This window comes from Haliotis rubra, unplaced genomic scaffold (assembly GCF_003918875.1).
Source record: "Haliotis rubra isolate DU_JTF1 unplaced genomic scaffold, ASM391887v1 Scf699, whole genome shotgun sequence".
Classification (NCBI taxonomy): domain Eukaryota; kingdom Metazoa; phylum Mollusca; class Gastropoda; order Lepetellida; family Haliotidae; genus Haliotis; species Haliotis rubra.
In genome coordinates, this window is record NW_025767411.1 from 436,457 (window position 1) to 460,840 (window position 24,384).

Sequence of the window (24,384 nt, forward strand, 5' to 3'; positions counted from 1 at the left end):
CATATATCAAGTATTAAAAAAAATAAGTTATCACTGGATACATTTGTAAAAATATTGAGTGATATCTTCAAGACAGAAAAGTTTATTGCCAGTAAGAATCAAAACATATTACAATTTGACTGAAAATGGTCATCTCTACTGCACACATTCCCAGCCTAATGAAGATCCCAATATCTGTAATGCCAATCCATATGAATTTCTGTTCTACGGTGTACAAATGTTGTTGCATCATGTACTTTATATACATGTATCAACTGATTTTGAATGAATAAAAAAAACAAAAGAAAAAAAACATATTTATCATTTGCATAAACCGCTTATCAGTGATGCCTGAGGAGAAAGGTGGAAATGGTATTTTCATGACTCATGAGTTTCCAAACGTGGTTGCACTATTTTTTGCGGATGATATTTCTGGTGTTAGTGATACTGCTGCTCAACTCCAAAGGAAGGTAAATGTTCTGGAAAGGTTCTGTGATGAGACAGGAATGAGGATAAACATAAGCAAAACTAAAATCATGGTGTTTCGTAGAGGTGGTCCCCTCAGATCGTATGAAAAATGGTACTATAAGGGCAACAAAATAGAGACTGTTAATAATTATAGATATCTTGGTGTTGTGTTTACTCCTACTCTATCGTGGACTAGGGCACAGAGTTGTTTAGCATCTCAGGAAAATAAAGCCTTAATGGCATTCTATGGTTACCAATATAAATATGTAACGTTATGGCATTGGGTGAATTTGGCAGAGTTCCCCTTCAGTATAATTACATGTTAAAATCAGTTAAATATTGGTGTAAGTTGATTATGATGGATAACAATAGAATGCCTTATCAAGCTTATTGTATGCTTAAGACACTTGATGGTGTAGGGAGAATTACATGGGCATCGCATATCAGAAATATTTTATTTCAATTTGGTTTTGGTATTCTATGGATAAGCCAAGACATAGGAAATGTAAAAATGTTCATCCCACTTTTTCAGCAGAGATTGTCTGATATGTTTGAACCTAGATTGGCATCATACTATTTCACTTATGAGCAAATGTCAGACAAACTGTCAATTTAAGACAATTTTGCAAGTTGAAAGATATCTGTCCTTAGACATTCCATGGTTTTACAAACATGTTTTAAGCCAGTTCAGATGTAATAACTTCAAACTTGCCATTGAAACAGGGAGGCATAATAATACACTGTACTGTAATAGAATTTGTTTATATTGTCAAAGCAAAGGCATGTCATTAGTTGAAGATGAATACCACCTATTGATGGTTTGTCAACGCTATAAAGATGCAAGAATTTAATGTTTCCACCATACCTATATTAGAAACCCTGATAGGGAAAGTTTTGCAGGACTTATGTCATGTAAGGATGAAAATGTTTTGACAAGTATTGCTAAGTTTCTGATGAAGGCTCGTAAAATTAGAAATGCATAAATCTCAGTCAATATTCTACACATTAAGATCTATATGTTATTTCTTAGATATGTTATGCCTATACACTGTGCAAATATGTCAGACACTTTATCAAGTAAATTACAACATACTGTCACTTTATGACACTTGTGCAAATTGAAAGATATCTTTCCTTAGATATATTCTACAGTATTATAAACATGTTTTAAGCCAGTCCAGATTTAATAGCTTCCAGCCCCCAACTGTTACAGGGAGGCATAATACACTGTACTGTAATAGACTGTTTATATTGCTATACCAGTAGTTGAAGATGAATACCATTTAAACTGTCAATGTTTAAAAAATGCATAAGATAGAATGTTTTCCACCTTACCTATATATTGGTAACCCGTGTAAAGATAGTCTTGTTAGACTTGTGTCATCTAAGGATGATGTTTTGATAAGTGTTGCTACTTTTTCTTTAGAAGGGTATATTATGCCTGTACATTGTGCAAAAATGTTTTCATAGCTTTCAGAGGCAATAATGTATGACTATTACTGATTTTACTGGTTTTGCCAGTTGAAGATGAATACCACCTATTGATGGTTTGTCAACGCTATAAAGATGCAAGAATTGAATGTTTCCACCATACCTATATTAGAAACCCTGATAGGGAAAGTTTTGCAAGACTTATGTCATGTAAGGATGAAAATGTTTTGACAAGTATTGCTAAGTTTCTGATGAAGGCTCGTAAAATTAGAAATGCATAAATCTCAGTCAATATTCTACACATTAAGATCTATATGTTATTTCTTAGATATGTTATGCCTATACACTATGCAAATATGTCAGACACTTTATAAAGCAAACTACAACATACTGTCACTTCATGACACTTGTGTCAATTGAAAGATATATTCTACAGTATTATAAACATGTTTTAAGCCAGTCCAGATATAATAGCTTCCAACCCCCAACTGTAACAGGGAGGCATAATACACTGTACTGTAATAGACTCTGTTTATATTGCTATACCAGTAGTTGAAGATGAATACCATTTAAATTGTCAATGTTTAAAAATGCATAAGATAGAATGTTTTCCCCTTACCTATATATTGGTAACCCGTGTAAAGATAGTCTTGTTAGACTTGTGTCATCTAAGGATGATGTTTTGATAAGTATTGCTACTTTTTCTTTAGTAGGGTATATTATGCCTGTATATTGTACACAAATGTTTTCACAGCTTTCAGAGACAATAATGTATGACCATTACTGGTTTTACCAGCATCAAACCAAATGTAAAAATATTCTGTAATGTGGGCCATTGCCTTGTATACTGAAAAATAAATCTGTCTGTCTGTCTGTCTGTAAATATGTCACATGCAAGATACATTATGTATATCAACAATAAGAACTCTAACAGATCAAAAGATTCGTGAAATAGTTCAGTCTATACACTCATGAGTCAGGGATCCTTGGGAAAAAGGATAAATTGAAAGAAGTAGTGGTAAAATCCTTCTTAAATTTCCAAAAATGTCCAAGCCTTGGAAACATCATCTTTCCAATTTTGGAAATTTTATGAAATATGATATTTCCAAATTGGAAATATTTGGAAATCACCATTGTTTTTCTTGTGCGATGTGGGGCGTAGTGGTGCAGGTCGAACGAGGGGCGGCTCCGGGGGTGGCATCACGATCCCCGTTTCACCGGTATGCATGGGCGGTTGGACTCGACTCCTAGATTCTGATTGGCGGTCGCGATGACGATTTTGTTGTTGTAGCCCATCACTTTGTGGATCCTCAGTCGCATGTACAGTCCCACGCCAAACACATAGTCGACTTTCGACCGGGCGAATTCCAACGTGTCCTGGTAATGCCGGATAGAACAAACTTTATGGATAACAACTTCTTTTTATTCGTGAGTGCGACGTTTCGATACAGATTCTTGTACCGTTGTCAAGCATAATGGAACATGAAGAAGGGGGAAGTGTATATATACTGGATGTAACAATGTAACAAAGAAAACAACATAATTAACATAATTGGCTAGGCAGAAAGCTGATGAAGCCAGAGAGTAGACAAAGGACAGGCGTGGAAGCCAATGATGTACAAATAATAATGAGATGTTTATACAGCAGAGTTTATACAGTAGATTGGGCTTGGTGGATGAGTGCATCATAAGCGGATGGAATGAAGTATCCTTGGTCTCGGTTGATGGTGGGCTTTTGGCGTTTGATGTGGATGGCTTCGGTGAGCTTGCGTTTAGTGAAGTCTGTTTGTTTGTTAGAGAGAATGGTGATGTCAGACCACTCTATTTGATGATTGGGGCTTGCTTTGATGTGGTCGGAAATGGCTGATTTGCTGTCGGAATTGGTAACAGAGGTCTGATGTTCTTTCACTCGGGTGTTGATGGGTCGGGAAGTTTCGCCTATGTAGCTCTGCCCACAATCACAGTTTATTTTGTAGATGACACATTTTGGGTTGTTGTTCTTTACGGTGGCGGGTTTTCTTCCATTGGCATGGAGAATGTTGTTAAGGCTGGAGGACGCGGAGAAGGTGGTATCTATGCCAGCTTGTTGTTTTAGGAGACGGCTGATTTGATGTGACGGTTTGCCAATGTAGGGGATGGATATCTTGATGGGGGCTGAATCTGGTTTGGGCCTTCTCCGATCTCGGGACACGCGAGGATTCGACGAGCCTGCTACAGAAAATGCCTTGTACCTCCTGCAGTTACAAAACAACGTGTACCAATGTTGAGAAGTCATCGTCGAATTAAACTGGATCATCAATATCGTCCTGACCTACCCCTATCTCGTCATAGATCAGGATCATAATATCCTCAAACTAAAAAACAATGGGATTCTACTGGGAAGTTTTATTCCGTTTCATAAAAAGGGAATGTACGCATCACCATTACCAGATGAAACGGGTTATATGCTAGTCCCTCACTCGGAAGACGCAACGAAATGGCCCTATTTAAAACGATATAGTGAAGTCCCAGACTCGTGGATACACTGTAATACCAGGTTCTACCCTTATTTTTGACGTCGATCTAGGAAACGCTCCGGACAACTGGTGGGTCTTCTGTCTGGGTTAAACATACACTGGCACGATTGCCATAAAAATCAACGCTGTCGTATTTATGTACAACTAGGAACAGCTTCCAGCACAAGCCTCGAGGGAGTCGAGGTTTTTATTACAGATGAAATTTTGCTCCTCCAGACTTTCGCACCGGACCACGTGTACCTCATCAGCTTAAAGTATGTTCATCAACGATTGACGGAGGACCAATTGAATATTATTTCATAAACTATATATATAAATATATAGTGCAAGATTTGATTGTATCCGTCCATGGACGACGTGGCTCAAGCGCTCGAAACTGTGGATGGATTTCGTTTGCGACAGATCAGCAACATTAAACACCAACTCGAACGAGAAAGCGACGTGCGACTCAAATTGCACAAAAAGTACCATTGGGCCGTCAATGCCGTCGACGGCGTGGACACGGTCCTCGTGGTCGCCAGCATCGGACTCGGGGGTGTGCCATTGGCTTTTTGTCGACCATCGTGGCCGCACCCGTCGTCCTTGGGTTGGAAATAGCTGCCGGGATATCGGGGCTGGCTGGAGTAGCCCTTAAATTCATTTCACAGATTTTACCCGAACTCGCCAAGTACCACCGCATGAAGGAAGAGATTCGACTTCAGCGAAGACGAGAAAAAAAATCGCATAGAACAAGGCCGACAACAGATCATTCAAGCCTTCCTGACCAAGAATGTAAAAGATTCACGTTCAACTGCTTCGTAGATGTCATCATGACATAGTTTTCATAAAGTCGTCGCTGAATATTACGGCTACGTTTAAAAAAAAAATTTAATGGGTTGTTGGTCAGGATAAACCCAGCCCATACCCCGTTGCTAAGCTCGGTCGCCATCTTGGTTTGGCTTAGAAACCACAATCAACACAACATAGTCACTAGACAGGTGTCCTCCTCCGAGGAGAAATGAACCCACACAGATTTTCCAGGTCAGTCCTCCTGCGAGGAGGACTGACCTTTACACCTCGACTCAGACTTGCAAAAGTACTTGTCACAACCCCGACTCGAACTGCAAAGGCTGGTTTAAGAGTCCAACGCTCTAACCATCACACTTGCAAGCCGGCTGATAACTCAGTGCTCGGAACTTTGGGTCTAGGCTGGAGGCACATCGAAGGATGGTTCTCGCTATTTTTTTTCAGGGGGACTGGGGAACTTATTCATAAAAATAAGCCTCTAAGCCGCATCTGATGCCAAAAAACCCCACTGTATTACTACTTACGTACTGAAACCCGAACAAGTGTCCGGCCAACATTTGATTAAATCTCTCGACAATAGCTTGGCTGAGTTGATATTTTCCCTTTAATACAACTGTGTCAGTACGCGTAAGTAATGACATCATCGTCAGCACTCAATGTTTTTGTATCCGTGGGCGACTACGCTTTCACTTCTCAATGCATTCATTCTGTGTTTGAACGTTCATTTCTTGAACAGGGACTCTTTGAATTTGACATGTTTGATTTGTTTTTTCACACCTTTAACCTTTCTTATCTCACCGCTGTCGGCTTCTTTGATCAGAATACATTTAGGCTTTGAGTCGACATACTCCTCAATAGGATTCACCACCCTTGAAGAGCAACTTCCCCGTGCTGGTCATACGACCAAATTTGGCAACCTTTTTTGTCGTGGGTTGTGCCCCTGTGTCGGTGTAGGAAGGGAGTCTGGTGGTTGAGGGCAATAGGAGCCTGAAACCGTGTTTCTTTTGCCCAACACACCACTCCGGCCCTTACTTCACTTAGACGGGGGGTAGAATGGGCCCGGTCCTATCAATCAGCTGGTCCTGCCAAGCCCTGTGCCTGAATTATATGCATATACACTATTTGAATATATAATATGTTTTGATTGGTCTTTGCCAACGTATGTATGTTATCAAAATGAAATCTGCTTTGCGCCTCATGACAGAACGAGGCAACAGTCTCTTCGCCTATTATCATCGGAAACATTGAGGTTGTTGCATCAGCGCACAAAACGTTGAATACTTGTTGTGGCATTGTTTGTGACCAAGCCCATTGCCTGACTGACATGTCCAAAGAAGATATTTCAAACGAGTGACAACAGTCAAACGTTTTACAGTGAAGACCCGGGACAGTGATATTACCCCATCAAATACCTGTCTGTTTACATTTTCACTGTCAGCCTTACCTAAATCTTTAAAAGCTGGTTATGTAAACATCGGAGTTGAGGTGTATGTCTCCAATTCACTCCGATGTTTCAAGTGCCAAAACTATTGACATGGCTCAAACCATGCAGTCAATCTGCTGTTTGTCACCGCTGTGGAGGGACATGAGAATGCTCAGCAGACATCAAATGCGCCATTTGCAAAGGTCAACATCTTGCTTCATCAAGGATATGTCCTGTGTGGCAAAACCAATCTAAAATACTGAAGATCAGGCATAAAAAAAACATCTCGTTTAATGAGGTAAATCAGTCTCAACCAGTTCGACTCAATAAAAAGCAGATGTTGCTAATTCTACTTCTACATACAGTTGCTGTTCAGACTGATTTGAGATGGATCAAAGACAGGATGTTATTCATAGTGTTGTTCCATTAACTACTAATCTTCAAGCTGTTGCAGTTCAACTTACAGTTCACATTGCCTTAACATTCTGTTCTTTGTACATTCCACCCTCTTTGGGTTTACAGCAGGTGGATTTACAAGCTTTATGTGATCAGCTCCCAAACCCTGTGTCACCATGGGTGATTTAAACGGGCATAACCTGGAGACATTATGCATTTAAAATCAATTCACGCACACCAATATCGAAGGTGTGGAATATGGTTAAACAAATTAAAGGCAACGCTTCCAAAGTGAGCATTCACCATCTCTCAAAGATGGTCATGGTATAATAACACATACATCTAACATCGCAAATAAATTATGTGAAACTTTGGCCAAACACTCTTCATCATCGAATTGTAATCCTAAATTTCAGAAAAGTCAACAAAATCAGGAACAGAATAAAGTAACTTCAAGTTTGACACTCGTGAAGATTACAATGAAGTATTTTCACTGAATGAGCTCAATGTCATCCTTAAGTGAGCTCATGATCCTGAGAGAAGTATTGAAATAGAGATGATAATTTCCATTATCAACTCTTGTAACACTTGCCTGAATCATGTCTTCAGACACTTTTGACTATATTTGATGATATTTGGACATCGGGGAATTTTCCTCCTTTGTGGAGAAACGCAATTGTTATCCCAGTATCAAAGCCTGGCCGAGATCATAAAGACCCATCCAACTGCCGTTCAATATCTCCCACTAGCTGTGTCTGCAAAACTATGGAGCGTATGGTGAATAATTCTTTAGTCTGGTACTTGGAAACCAATCATCTCATTACTGATATTCAATGTGGTTTTCGAAAAAAATAGAAGTACCTTTGATTACTTTGTGCGTCTAGAATCGTAAATAAGTAACATGTGGTATTTATCTTTTTCGATCTAGAAAAAGCTTATGATACAACTTGGAAGCATAGCATTTTAAGTGATTTTTGATTGAGATGCCGTTTGTCTCAGTTTAAATCTCCCTTTTTAACTGACAGACAATTTCAGGGTCGTGTTGGATCATCCCTTGACAGTTTGGTGAAGGCCAATGAAACCTTCGCTATCACCAATCGATACACAGATGCGGCGACTCGGTCTTTGCTGTTGAAGAAGGATGTGTACCCGTCAGAGTACATGGACGAATTATCTAAGTTTGAGGAGACACACAATTACCATCCATCGAGTCCTTTTATAGCCAGTTGACCGAGTCCAATATATCGCAGGACGATTAGGACCACGCTCAGAAAACGTTCGAGAAACTGGACTGTAAACATTTAGGTGATTATCACGACCTGTATTTGAGAACAGACGTGTTACTACTCGCCGACATCTTCGAAATTTTTAGAAAGATGTGTTTGAAACAATATCAACTCGACCCCGCTTGGAACTAAACCAGCCTCGGTCTGTCGTTGAATGCACTCTTGAAGAAATCAAGAGTCAAACTGGAATTGTTAACAGATTACGATATGCACCTGTTTAGCGAGAAAGGTCTGTGAGGCGGGATTTCGATGGTCTCTAAGCGATATGCTAAAGCCAACAACAAATACATGAAAGGCTACGACTCGAATAAACACGCAAATCAAATCCTCGAGTGGGTTGATGTCGAAAATTTTATAATGAAGAACCGTATGGCTATCCCCGAAACTTTGAGAGAGGATACATATTCGAAGTGGACTTGGACTATCCCGAAAACTTGCATGCCTCCCACAACAGTTATCCGCTGGCTCCAGAATGATTAATGGTGGACAAAGACTGGATGTCTGAATATCAACGAAACTTGTTGGGGGAAAGCAAACTGGCTAACGTGGAAAAAATCGTACCTAACTTGATGAACAAGAAAAAAATATGTCATGCACTATCGGAATCTGCAACTGTACTTATCGCTGGGAATGCAGCTTACCTAAATACATCGGGTTCTGATGTTTCATCAAAGTCCCAGGATAGAACCTTACATTCGATTCAATACAGATCTGAGCGACTTTGAGAAAAACTTTACAAACTGATGAAAAACTCTGTATTTGGGAAAACCATGGAGAATTAAAGGAAGTGCGTCAAACTGAAATTAGTCATATCACACCAGGAGAAAAACATAAGGAAACTCATAGTGAGTCCAGCCTTTAACCGAAGTAAAATGTTCAGTGATGATTTGGCAGCTATACACATGGCTAAAAGTCACATTAAAATCAATCGACTGGTATACTTGGGGATGAGCATTGTCGACTTCTCCAAACAATCGATGTATTATTTCTACTACATTCAAATAAAACAACAATACGGTGATCGATGCTAAGTGTTGTATACTGACACCGATTCGTTGTTGATGGAAATTCGTACGGAGAACGTGTACGAGTTAAGTTGAGTTGATTTGGGATTTTTGTCACATTGGCATTATTCCAGCCATATAGTGATGATATCAAGTTTCCATTCATTATCATTTTTAGTTCAAGGTCCAAAAGAGTTATATTTCAAAAACATACATATTCATTACATTTTTATCTGAAAACAGAAAATGTCATAGCACCAAATACAAAAGCAAGCAATTCGTTTTTCTCTTTACAAAGTTACAATTTGTGATACAGGTCAACTTCCCTCAGGTAGTTTACAATCAGATGCCCGCTCACGCGGGAAAACAGATCTTTCAGATTTCTTGCATCATAATGTGAGTCCCTTGCAGTCAAAATGTTCACACAGTCAAGCAGAATATGCTTGATGGTGAACACTTCACCGCAAGAGATACTCATGGGAGGTCCATCCACATCCGTTTTCAGCAGATAGTCATGAGTAAATCGACTGTGGCCAATACGACAACATCGTCGTAAAATTACCTCATCACGTCTTGACTGACAACCCAAGTAGGTATAACCAATTGTTGGCTTCAGATCATGAAGTTTATTTCTTCCTACTTTGGTGTCCCTGCATAAGGTCCCGAGTATAGCTTTGGATAGTGGGTTTGAAGTCATTGTACGGGATCAGCAGTGGAGATAGGGGTTTGTCAAGAGCCGCTTTAGCTTCAGCATCGGCCTTTGTGTTACCTGCTATACCGATTTGACCCAGCAACAAGCACAGGACGATGTCACATTGGACAGTAGATAGATCGTTGTAAAGTTCTCAAATGTCCAGGATAATAAGGTGACTTGAAGTAACATTTTGAAGTTTTTGGAATGGTTCTGTTGTTTGATATAGGTCAAAGCTGTGAAAATAGCTTTTGCCTCAGCAGTGAAAATGGAGCTATTGTCTGGAATTCTAGAAGAGACAGTTTTGAATCCAATGACTGTAGCACTGGCAACTTGGCCATCATTATGTGAAAATGGATCTGTGGGCGTTATACTTAGAACGTAACTGGATGTATTCCTGTTGGAAGACCAACGGATTTGTTTATGACTTTTTGAGTTTGGTGATTGTAAGATCGACCTTAGGTTTCACCATCTGCCACGGTGCCAAAGACAGAAGCCGGTAAGGTGCTACGATATTGAGACCAATTCTAGCTGCAGATATGTGTGGTTGAATTCTAATTCCGAGTGGTGGTACCAGGCTTGACAGGTTAGGAAACAGGTTTTCATAGAGAGGGTTGAAAATACAATTGTATGCTGGATTAGACTCATTTGAACGTAATTCAGTAATATACTGCAGTGAAAGTTTCATGCGGCATTGTTCAAGGGAAGGTTCGTTAGCCTCCGCATATTAAATGTCTACCGGAGAGGTCCTAAAAGCTCCCAGGCAGAGCCTCAGGCCTTGGTGGTAGATAGATTCTTATTTTTCTATTTTGCTTTTGCATGCTCCACCATAGACAATGGAGCCGTAGGCTCGTTTAGAGCGAACCAGTGATCTGTATAAGTGAAGGAGGGTAGTAGGATCCCCTTCCCACTCTGTATTTGAAACGACTTTTAGCAAGTCAAGAGCCTTCAATCACTTTTTTTCAAATATTTTATGTGTGGTAAGAATGTCAAGTGGCGGTCGAATATGAGTCCAAGACATTTGGCCTCTTCTACTACCTTGATGGGAGTACCATCTAAAGTTAGGTCTGGATCCTTGTGTGGTTTGGATTTACGACAAAAGTGAATACAATTTGCTTTGGATTTTGAAAACCTAAAGCCATTTTCATTGGCCCATTTTTGGATTTTGTTAAGGCAGAGCTGTAGCTGCCTTTCTATTGTGTGCATGTTCTTACTTCGGCATAAAATAGTGAAATCATCCACGAAAAGGAATCCATCAACACAACTGTTCAAGACGTTACTGAGGCTGTTAATTTTGATGCTAAAAATTGTGACAGACAGAATGCTGCCTTGGGGGACGCCCACCCGTACTTGAAATTGTCTGTTGCTTAGAAACTGAGATATGAACTGAGGTAATCTGTCCCTCAATCCAAATTCATGTAAATCCGTTAAGATACCATGTTTTCACGTTGTATCGTATGGTTTTTCTAAATCGAAAGAGATAAATACAGTATGTTGTTTGTTGACAATGGACATTTTTGAGGAATGATTCCAGACGCACCAGATGGTGAATGGTACTTACGTTCTTTCGGAAACCACAATGGAGGTCACTAAGGAGGTTATTGGTCTCCAAGTACCAGATTAATCAATTGTTGACCATGCGCTCTATGGTTTTGCAAACACAGCTAGTTAGTGATATAGGATGGTAGTTTGTGGGATCTGTATGATCCCGGCAAAGCACACGATAATGGCATTGTACGACGTTTCCGGTTGTCCAAATGTCATCAAATATATTGAGTAGAGTTTCCAAACTTGAATCGGACAGTTGTTTAAGAAGCTGATAATGAATATCAGTTCCTGCCGCAGTGCCGTGAGCCTGCCCAAGGGCAGTACATAATTCATGGAGAGAAAACGTTTCGTTGTAATCCTCTCCATTATCAGAGTTAAGATTGACTGATATATTTTCTTGTTGGGTTTGGTACTTCTGGAACTGAGGGATGTCATTTGATGAGGAGGAGTGGTTTGCCAAAGTTTCGCCAAGTTTGTTTGCCATTTCAAATCTATTTGTTAAAAGAGAGGATCTATTAGATCCTTTGCCCATAATCTTTTGAATCATGTTCCCCACCTTGGACATTGGCGTGCGGGAGTTGATTTTTCGACACATATTTCCTCCATGACCGGCATTTAGTTTGCTTAAAGGTACGTCTTGCCCTAGCATTTGTCATTTTAACAGCTTTCAGGTTATGCACAATAGGATGTTGTCGGAAATCTTTTACCGCCTCCTTCTTATTTTTTCAACTTGTTTGCAGTTTGTATCAAACCATGGTTTGCGTATGTGCGGCTTTGCAGAGGACTTAGGAATAGTTTTGTCTGAAATAGCCGTTTAGGACGTCTGAAAATAGTTCCATGGGATCAGGAACATTCCTAAAGTTGTCCAGCTTTAGTTTTTCAGAAAATAGGGTTTGGAATAAAGGCCAATTGGCCTTAGTAAAATTCCGTCTTGTTGGTAGTGGTTCATCCGTTGGATTGATAGGAGTACGTGGGCCGACTATTCAAACTCATTTACAAGATTAGAATCTGTAAGTGATAGATTGAAAGCAGAGTATGTTCCAGTGGAGATAGGTGTTTCATCCATAGTTGGATGCATACATCATTATTTGAGAGAAAATCTTCAAGGACCTTTCCCTTACTATTTGTAGGAGGAAGATAGAGTGAACATAGTGTAAAGCCTATGTTCGGCGCCATGCGGACAGCAACAGCTTGTAGGGTGGTGTTAACTGGAACAGGGCTATGGATGATGCCCTGCCTCGCCAGGATAGAAGTGCCTCCTGTAGCTTTAACACCAGGAGGTAGGAACTATACTGACGGATGTCAAATTTATCATTTCTTGGAGACAATACTCAGATGGTTTAAAATCTTGAATCAATTACTTTAGTTCATTAAAATTATTCTAAAGTCCTCTGCAATTCCACTGAATCATGCCTTGTGGATTCATGGTGCTTCCACTGGTGTCATGTCACGTGACTGTGAGGAAGCGTTTGAAGTACTCCTATTTGTGTCAGGTGGAGATGGAGTCAGTATAATGTGTCTGAGTGGTGTATTCATGCTTCACTGCGGTATGGTATCTCAGTGGTCAAGCACTATAAAACCAGCCTCAGTCTGGGTTAGTACAAGCAGCTGCACATACGCATACACACGCATGCACGTCGTCGTATGAGCGAAACATTCTCTAGCACGTCTTAAAACCTAATTTAACCTCACCTCACCTCACCTCTTGCTGTCTGCATTCCAAGTTCCTAGCATGTTGCACAAAGTTCGGTTAAAGCGCCGATCTCCATTGGATGGTAGGGCGTGGTTGATGATTTCTCGATCTTCATCGTTTTACAAAGCTCTGTCATCAGTGTACCCACACAGTTTGCTCCTTTGTCAGGGTGAATCCGCTATGGTAGGTCGTAATGTACAACAAAGTTGTTGAAGAAAAGCGCATATACTGTCTGGGCTGTGGTGTTTTTGCATGGATAAGCTTGAGCATATCTAGTGAAGTGATCAGTAACCACGAGAACATATTGCTGACCCCCTTTAGATGTCTCTAAGCCAGGAAGTCCATGCAAACAAGAGATGTGGTAATATTCACTAGTTGTCCTCGAGATGTAGTGGTCTTCCGTTAAATGCAGCGATTACAGAACTGTACACTCGCAAAACACACGCAAAACACACGCAAAATCAAGTCACCAGGAAAAGAAAGAGAGCAGGGGTGAGTTAATAAGATGACAAGCTGCGGGTGTGTTTGGAGGTGACATATTTGTCAATCAATCAATAAATCAACTGATCACCCTGTAATAAAATATAAGAAAATATGATATACATAACCGTAAACATGCAACACATAATTAGTTACTAGTATGTTACTATTACTAGTATATGAAACATTACCAAGCAATTATATTTTAACTTATTAATGATCAACCTAAATGTTCATACATACTAACATTTGTATAAGGCGATATGCACTTCAACTGCTCTAAGGCACTTTGTTTTCCCCTCGATCATTGGATGTCCATCACAACGGCACATCGTATTTTCAATCTCAACTCCCTGGGGATCATACAACTCTTGCTGCATACTAGGCACAGCGGGTAAATGTGGCTTTCCCATTCTTACGAGGTACCCATTCACAGCTGGGTGGACTGGGACACCTAGTCACAGTACTTTGTACAAGTTTACTGCACGTATTCATGTGACCACCATCGGGTAATCTACCAACGGATTCGTGGGTTCTTTTAAGTTCACAGGGTTGTGTACTGTACACTAGGGGTTGTGGCAACACTGAAAGAGTCTGCACACACAGTTGACTCCAAGGATTTTACACCCGGTCATCATATTTAGACCGCTCGCCAACTCGCCCATAGACGTGATACTTGAATCACATGTCGATAATGAGATTCCTGGTTGAAAACAATATTTACATACCCTGTGGGTGACACCGGGGTGAATCTATAACCCACAGATGTGTTTGGGATTAGGACATTTCTAAGACAAATAATAGGTATCAATATTAACAATATTTCACTATGGCTAAGTAGAGCGGCTTGTCCCGTGCAGAGCTGTTGGAAGTGTGACTACAAAAAGTGTGCAAATGCTATGGAGGAAAGCTGTAGTTACATAATGTCAATCAAATAAGAAGCTGAGGGCTATTGTATCAAAAGCTAAATTGTTGAGGCAATAATGAAATGACCTGTCCAACGTAAATAAACCAACTGCTTTGATAAGTAATGAAAAAAATACAACTAATGAACATAAAACAACTCGAAATGATAAATCTAAAACTTTATTGCTAAAACTATAAGCACAATCTCATGTTACATATGGTACGGAAACAATACAGGTCACTTCATTCGCTACATCTGTATTTGTCAGAAAATAATCGATTTATCCTGCTCAGATTGATGTCATCTTGAATAGTCCCAGCCCATACAAATGCAACAAGAAACAAACAAACAAACACCCGCACAAAACCCAAACAAATGCAATGAAAAGGCCACACAGTGTGCAAGCTGAATATTACATCTTGCAACAGTTGTCTAATGTGGGAAAATTCAGAAATATAGGTATGGGCTTGAAAAACAATAAGCATATCCCGGGCATGTTCCAATACTTATTTTACAGTTTCTGGGCACGTTATACCAAGGGTAAATCTCTGAAACTAGGAAATGTAGATAGCAATAGATAACTCAGTTTATACTGATTTAGCCCCAGTGGGCTAAGAGATTCAGAACCATTGGGAGTCTAGGTTTGCTTCATTTTGGACGACTGCATTGCACAAAGGGTTGGGCGGAACATTTGGAGTATGAGACAGAGCGAGTGTGGTTCTGGCAAGGACGGAAACGCATTTTGCAAAAAGAATCCCTAGTAATATTGGGCGAGGTCTGTCAATATTTTAGGACTGACGTTGTATTTTGACGTCCATCAAGTGTTGAAGATATTGATCGACGTGCGCCAGTTCATGACGCGCTAATTATTTATTCATTAACTCTCTGCTTCACTGACAACGGAGTCATGCGACACACTGAAACCGGAAATGAACGACAGTTGATCTTTTAGTATCCACTAAGGCGTGGTCAGCCACTACTGTTAATATGTATGGACGATGTCAAGTTTTTCTAAAGCATTTAACTCGTCTGCCAGCGTCCATACCAACTTCTGTGCATGTATTGAATAGTGAGTGAGTGAACGTGACAGTTCCCTTTCCCTTGCTTCTATTATGGTGACATGGCTGACTCATCATTCTTTGATGAGCAAAGAAAAACATCTTAAATAATACATTTCAAAGCTTTCTGTTATTTTACTGATAGCCTTACAGTATCTTCGACATATTTGGTATTGTTGATACTATGTAAATCATGGGGCTGTTACTGTTGACCAGACATTATGCAACATTTTGCTGATCTAAATACAAAGTACCAACTTTTGTTTTTCATAAGGCTGAATTAGCAACACATAATTTTGATTTATTGTATATATATGTATACTATATATTTTTCTCAATAAATGCACTTTGACCTATCAAATTTGACCTTTGATCGTGCCAAAATATTTTTGCGATGAGCATATATGTAATATTATTGTCCACAATTTCAAATCATGATCTGAGCATTCCAAAACTACTATTGTGATAAAAATCAATCCAAACCAGAGTTATTAAATTAAACCATCCAGTTATCGGTAAAAAAATATCTATTAACTGTTGCACCGTAAAAGGCCCCAGCGCGGTAGTCACGCACGGTAGCTACTCCACGAAGGAGTTAAGGCAATGTTCCTGTAAGACCTTCATGCTCAATGAACACTATGACCAAAGCCAAGGTCAAACGAACTAAACTCTTAAGGACTCCTGAACTGTCACAACAAACGACAGGCCACAAGTAGGCTCTGGCGAACACCGAGAAGTATTATTAGAACCAACTGGAATAATGCCTGATTTTTTGTCAGCAAACCCAGAAGCAACCTTCTAAATGTTTAAACGAGTGCATTAACTTTACTTTCCTGATCTATAACACTGCGAATTCCTGCGTGAAACCCCTGATTGCCTGATAACAACAAGCTCAAGTAACAGCCTGGTGTATCTGATCAACTTTCTGCTCATCAAGATATGTCTGAATGTTCACTAAAACACATTGCTTAAAATCTTCCTTCAAAACCAAGCTATCAAAACCACCATCAACATCTTTTGAAGTACACCCCTCAAACTGGAACCATCCCTTCTACCATGACTTAAACATTTGCCTTTACTCTTCAGGAAACAACCTCACAGACCAGACCTCAGGAGGTAAGTATGTACTTCACGAGCCTTATCCCTATATGTACTTAGCAACGACCTGGCCCAATAGTCAGGCGTCGATTTAAAACTTTCATTCACCATTACATGCCGTGAGAATAACTCAATATCGATTTCTTTTGTTTTTTAAAATTCTTTCCATAAAGCCAAAACATGCTTCTCCTCAGTTAAAACTAAAGCAATATCATCCGAAAAATCCTCCCCATCACCATGGTAATTTCTTGTTTTACAACATTTCAAGCAACAAGTGGTTCAGATAATACAAATCGACTGTATTACCCAAATTTACTAACGTTACAAAAGATACCTTTCATCTGGCGGCCATATAAACAACGTTTAAAATCAACGTATCATCTGGCCGTCAGATTAACAAACGTTTAAAGGGGTGTTAAAATAAATGAACACTCAACTCTGCATATACATGTCTTTCACAGGTGTGTAAATCTGGCCATTGTTTTTATGTGTTTTCTAGCATGTGTAACATATGTAAATGTTGTGATTGTAGCACATGCATTTTAATACCTTTGAAATCTCGTTTGACCAGGATTAGGTTTGTCATATATTTAGTACATGCGTAAATGGTTGGTAATGGGTAAATAGGATGTTACATGTATTTCAATGGTGCTGTATCAAAACTGTCACTTAAGGTTCGTTAGCGCGTCTGAACACGCCATATGTACTGAGATAATTAGAAACACATGAAGTGATACCCATGACTGAGCACCACTATTAACGTGCCTCTCCTTACATACACATGATGTCTGTTTGAAAGGTTCAAATATCGCGTCTATGGGCCAGAGCGATATGTATGTGAGGGAGTGTGTGTGCATGTGTGCGAGAGGGAGAGGGTGTGGGATGGGGTAGGCCTAGGGTGGGGTGGTGGCGGTGGGTCGGTGTTGGAGTACTGATAGGTCATTCTGATCAGAAGGTAATATCGATTATACTTGCAATGGAAATTACATTACAGTTTAAATAACTGACCTTAGGTACACTTCTTACATGTGCCTAATTTTAGTTCCCTAATTTTAGTGCTCACTTGTATAAGTTATCCGACTGATCATAACTTCACAAATTTCATCATCTATAGTTTCAAAAAAGATGATTACAATGTATTAATGATTCGCGGTTTAAATTTCTGTTGTAAATGTGTGAACATGCACATATTTGGTATGGCCTCTTTTTGATTCTGAATACAGATATTATCCCATACGGACGTTTTCTCAAATTTCAGTTACCCGACGGAAAATACTATACACCTATTTTGGTTCCATCTCTTAGGTAGTTTATAGAAAATTCTACTGATTGCAATTAGTTCATAAACTTATAAAACTAAGCAGTTTCAATAATTATTGAAAGCTTACAACCTGACAGCATTTATGATGCTCATGCGTTTTCATGCTTTTTGCTGTCTGATTTGTTATACATTATACACTTGTGTCAATCATTTTGGCATCCTAATATGATGGAATATAATGTGTATATAATAATAAATTACTGTTGTAAATGTGTAAACATGCACATATACTTGGTATGCCCTATTTTTGATTCGGTATTAGAGATATTATCCCATACGGAGGGTTGTTTCTCAAATTTCAGTTACCCGACGGAATATACTGTACACCTATTTTGATTCCATCTCTTAGGCAGTTTTTAGCAAATTCTACTGATTGCAATTAGTTCATAAACTTCGATAACTAAGCAGTTTCGATAAATATCGAAAGCTTACAACCTGACAGCAGTTTTGTTGCTTATGCGTTTTCATTTTTGCTTTTGCTTTTTGTTGTCTGATTTGTTATACATTATACAATTATGTCAATCTTTTTGGCATTGCAATATCGTGGAATATAATGCGTATTTATTAATATATCAAAGTACCGAAACGTATTATCTGTATGATTTACTGTTATTGGGTGGAACTGTTAAATGTACCTTCGTACAGAATTTCCAGGAAATAGAAACTGAGAATTGTAAAATACATTGGGTTAAACTGAATTGGGTTAAGATTGCAAACAATTATTATTTATATACCTGTTTATCAATGTGCAGATCATGTCACTAACATAAAATCTGAAAGATATATAGTGACAAAACTGGATTCAATCTTGAATGTAAAATAAATGTACCGGTGTGTATATTCATTATCAGTCTCAAGGAACCATGGGTAACGCTCATGGTTAAAGCGTTCGCTTGTCAGGTCAAAAGCCGGTGTTTGATTCCCGACATAGGCAAATTAAGACTGGAGCTTGGTGTCTTGAAAATGTTATTCTTTTTATAAAAGGCAAAGAACTTAATTTCAGTTGAACAAAAGACCAAGTAATTTGTAAGAATCACAGACTAACATCATCTATATTGGGGATACAGGTGCAGGAAGCATCTTTAATTATTAAATCAAGTTCCACAAACAAAAGATAAAAGTTTAAATGGCAAGCATATGTATTGGTATCTTGCCAAGCGCTTTCTTCTCTCAACGCAGTGTTACCAGAATGCTGCGCTCACCACCTCAGGTAGCCTAATTCAGCCAATTACAGACATATAGAAAATTAATTTTTACGTGTATTGAAGGAGTGGAGGGGAAAACACGTGCAAAGTATCTGAGTCAGCTGAGATTATCCTTCAAACACTTCATATGTACACTTAACAATCATTTATCATTTAGTGTAACCAAAGCATTACAAAAAGCCATATGTAGAGAACAGCATTACATCACCTCTGGCCGGAGTTGCACATATTTGACACCCAAAGCCTGTCAGTTAACACAAAGGTAATAACCCTTGTGTTTTACAACGATCACTGTATCATAGTCAAAATGAAGTATAGGTTGCCATGTGTTTTTTAATGATTGAGTCAGTGAAAAATACTTATATTTACTAAATAAAATCATAAAGGAACCTTTCTTCAAGCAGTGACTTAAGGCCATACATAGCTAGACTTGCTTAGAATAGACTCCATGACCTGGGAATATCCAGACATGCTTCATTTAGGGCGTAGGCATTACTGTAAGGGCTGGGTGGAAAATAATATCGTTCTGTGATAAAGACCCGAACAAGATATGGAAAACAAAACAATTGGACAACAGACCAGTCTTTTAATTGTAAATATGATTATAATAGCTTAACCTAGATTTCGATATCCTTTGAATGTACATTTGGTTGAAACTGGAAAATATACATTTCTCCCGAGACAAGAACGAATGTTTACATATACCGAGGGAAAAGATATAAGGGACCACATACAAGCACAAGTTATTTTTTTTTTTTCAAGGTTTCTTCACAAGCTACGCGATAACAAAGCTTGTGAAGAAACCTTGGCAAAAAATAAAGGGACACCCATATTTTTCACTCAGTATATAATTCAAAAGTATAACAGCACGAGTATCCAGTTTGTCTTTTGTCTTTCTCCACGTCCATTATAGACTAACAATTAGTCCCTGAAATGAACATATTTTACAGAAACAAAGTTCATAGTAAAAAAATGAATAATACAGTGAAAAGGAGCCCTGAGACTTTCTCCTGAAGCTGTGGAAATCAAAACTTGCCACATTTCCTAGACCTGCGTGGCCTTGGATATATTTGCTTAGGGTCTGTATGACAGACTACGTCCCTACATACGCTCAATGAAGTGTCTACAGGTCACGGAGACTCAGTGGTTTTGGGGCCCGTATTGCAATTATCGTGCGTTTGCATGTGTTGTTGACGTGGCATGGACGCCTTGTAACATCACTATTTAATTATGATTCACAAACACATGCTCATGATATGGTCGGAATCGTGCCACGGATTTGCAGATATTTATCATGAAAACAGGCCGTTATTTTTAGTAAGTTGCTTCAACGCTCTCACTAACCACTGGGTATCTATACAAATGTATGTGTGATTGAGGAGAACTTGCGTCGCTAGTTTTCACAATAATATGAATACATGTATGTAGCATGAAATCGGCAGATACCTATAGAAGAAATTGTTTGCCCTACCTGTAACAATGATGTCTCGTGTCTATAAAAGGGAAATAATATGGGGATGAATGACATGTACTTTTAATTTGGCCCGTTTATGATCATACATACTTCGATCGTTCACAATAATCTCTCTGGCTATCAGAATGATGGTACTTTTTAAACATAACCAGTATTTCTATTATTGTATTTATACAGAAACATTCTTCGAACGTTCTCCATATTCGGCCGTCAAATACATCACGCACTACCCTTTCCTCTTTTGATCTTCTCAAACGACTGTTACAAGTTCGAAGAATCCTGGTCAAACTAGAAAAGTCTTAAGACCACGCCCTACGATTCTGTAACATACACATTGTACCCTAAATGGGTAGAGCTTCCGTTCGGGGGGGGAAGATCAGAAGGACAGGGATACAATTATATCCAATGTTGTAGAAAGCACTCCACTTACTTATGAAAACAATTACCCACTGAGATATTGCTTTCATGTCAGAATCAATATTTTCGGCCCCTGTCATATCTGAACTTGAACATGCGAGGTCTACGTCTATGTCAGACTAAAGGTCTACAAGTTGTTTAGCAACACTGGGGCGTAATAGTCATAGGCCTGCTCCAAACAAAGGAATTATATCTTTTGAGAAGGACACCTTAGATGGGGAAAATTACAGCAATTGAATCTCTACACAATAAAAACTATTTTTCATTTCATGTGTTACTAAATATATAATTTGATATGGCATTGCTTATTGTCGCATACTTTTGCGTTAGTGAAACAGATAGAGAGATAGATAGAGAGATAGAGAGATAGATAAATAGATCTGTGCTATCTGGTCATAATCGCTACAGGATAAAAACTATTTTTCATGTCTCACAGAATATATAATTTGATATGGCATTGTTTGTTGTATACTTTGCGTTAGTGAAACAAATGTTGACAACTTTAAGGTTGATGTATCGCGTTATGATAGCAAAGGCTGAGTGGAAGGAGAAATTACACGGTTCACGCACTGTGAGACTATCAAGAAAGGTCACAGGCAGTGCAATAAGTTTTCAATTATGTACTGACAACAAATATTTTACAGTAGTGAGCTGACTAGACGTACGAAATTACGAGTTGGTTCGTGTAGCGTATTTGGTTGTGCCCCAAGACAGATAAAGTGCTATCCTATTGGGAAAGCCAGGGACACTTGCGAGGACAAAGGGGCACCTCATCGCCCTTTGTTCACTACTAAACCTTTTAATCCCTCGAAACAAGCACCTCCCAAGATTTGCAGACAAGGTGTAACTGATACTGGTAGCAAGAGCGAGTGCAGCTTTAATAAGGCGTGTTAGCTTGTGTAATACTGCTTTCTTTGTCAGGCTCTTTTGGTGAGAAGAATAATGAGGTCACGAGAACGTTGATTTCAAACGTACTAAAATGTGTGAAAATGAAATTACATGAACCAAGTAATTCACATGATTGAAACATATGATCATCCTGCTTGAGGACAGGTAACATGAAGATATATGAACCATTCATTTACATACCTCTGACATCCAGTATGATACATACATATCTAAGGTTTGTAAACATTTGAAAATGTACATGTGTTTCCCCACCTAAGTAAATTTACATGTTTCCAACCCGAGTAAACTTTGAACGAAATCGGAAATTTCAGCACCCAGTGAAATTCGAAGGAATGCATTGGACATACTGTATGATCATGTATTTACTGGGGTATCTGTTTTGCAGTTCTTGAATTGAATTACCTGTCAATCCGGTCAAGGTATACATGAACGAGGTGCTTATGTTTCAAAGGTATAGATTTGTATGAAATATATGCCCGAAGTTGGGAAATCTCTGGAAACATACGTAAATCCGGTCATAGCATGTATTTCCTACTGTATTTATGCTTATTTCAATGGTGTTCTATCAGGCTTTTGGTCCTGTGTAAGACATGTTAGTGAAATAACAAATTTCGATCCTGGACGAGCACCCTTCTGTCATTACGTGTCTATTTCCAAAATGAGACAATAAATTAGCCAGATATCTGATTTTACCATACAATGAATAGTGTTCTCGGCAGGATAAAGCCAACGGGGTCATATACTGATATCGATGCAAATTAGAGATATATGCAAATTGCAAGGACTACTTTCGCAGTGTAAACAAACATGGCGTCAAGGGTAGGCGGTCGTGTCCAGATTGACGTCCGTGGTTACGGTACTGTCAGTGCTTTGATCCCAGAAAATTCATGCCTGGTTATGATAGATGGAGTAGATTACAAATCGAAGATAGAAATTCATAGGCTCACGAAGATACCAACATCTGTCCCCAACCGACTGTCAGTGTCAGCGAGAGTACCGCATAGGAATCCAGGTGCACAATGTCACGCGAACATTAGAGCGTATTTTGTTGTTCAAAAGAATAATTGAAGGTTTCTGATGTTCTACGCGAGTTTGTTGTTATTTTTCAAACGTAATCTAAGATATTGTTGACAACAATACATGCTTTAACATAAAAGCTTACTGGGAACTAAATGATCTAGCGCAGTCAGCTGAGTGATCAGGAGAAAATTATGTCACCGGGCTTGTGATGTAACGTATTACTCCGAACACATTTGTGACGTCATAGACATTTCACGAAGTTTAGTTTCATGATTTGTGGCATTTGATATCGCAGTTTTTTTAATTATAAAGCAACAATGACGTTGTATGATAAATAGGTTATCACGCTTGTGTGTTTTGGGATGGTAAATATCCTGCATTAGAAATAAACACTATGTAATCAGCTTGCCAAGGCTCGCCAAATACAATGAGTATTCCTAATGCAGGATATTAACCATCCCAAAACACACTCTCGTGATAATATATATATACAATTAACAACTGCAATCTGATATTACTGAAGCAGCTAATGCTGGGAAAGTAGTAGAAGTAATGGGGATATGAGATCACTTTCAAGAAAGGTCGCTGTAAAGCTTTATTTGTGAAATGAAGCTTTTGTCAGACCCTTAGATCTAAACCGCCATTGCCTACAACTGTTTGAATCCCCGGACACGCGTGACCGCACGTGGCACTACTGCGCCGCTATGACGTGTTGACAGGAGGTAACATTGTGCCGTACGGTATGATCAATAATTCCTCTCTAACGAAACCTCTTCCTGGCCCATCTCTCAAGTAGTACAATTTCGGCTCGTCGGCTTTGATGTCCACTTCCACTTTATCTATGTTGTAAGTTTTGACTGACCATATCGGATCAGTGGCTTGCTTACGGCTATCACCCTCGTGTTCCCCCGGCTGGTATAGGTACCTCACTAGGGCCCTATCTGGTATCTGTTTCTCCTTCCCACGCATTGGTGCAGCAGACTCAGCCACTATTGATTTTAGTTTGATAGCGTCTGCTGGTTTCTTGCCAGTGAGCCGAGTGGCTTCATGGTTGATGGCCGACACCACCTGAGGTAGCCGCTCTACCCATTCAGTCGATCGTTTCCCCGGGTTGGTCATCTCTCTCGCATACTGATGCCCGAATAAACGCTCAGCCAAAGTCCTATGGAATCTCTCAACTATGGCTTGGCTGCGATAGGCTCCGGCCGTGCCACGCCTGACCTTGGGATCGTGTTTGTCTAGCAGGTGTGACACAACACCCATGAACTCCCGCC

General features: G+C 39.3%; 1 protein-coding gene across 1 annotated transcript in view; it reads left to right on the forward strand.

The window, feature by feature from the left end:
- Positions 1-24,384, forward strand: part of LOC124258567 — a 159,640-nt gene that overhangs the window by 43,753 nt on the left and 91,503 nt on the right. The window contains exon 3 of the mRNA XM_046692633.1: positions 16,753-16,782. Coding sequence (XP_046548589.1) covers positions 16,753-16,782 — 30 coding nt within the window. The remainder of the gene's footprint in view (positions 1-16,752; positions 16,783-24,384) is intronic.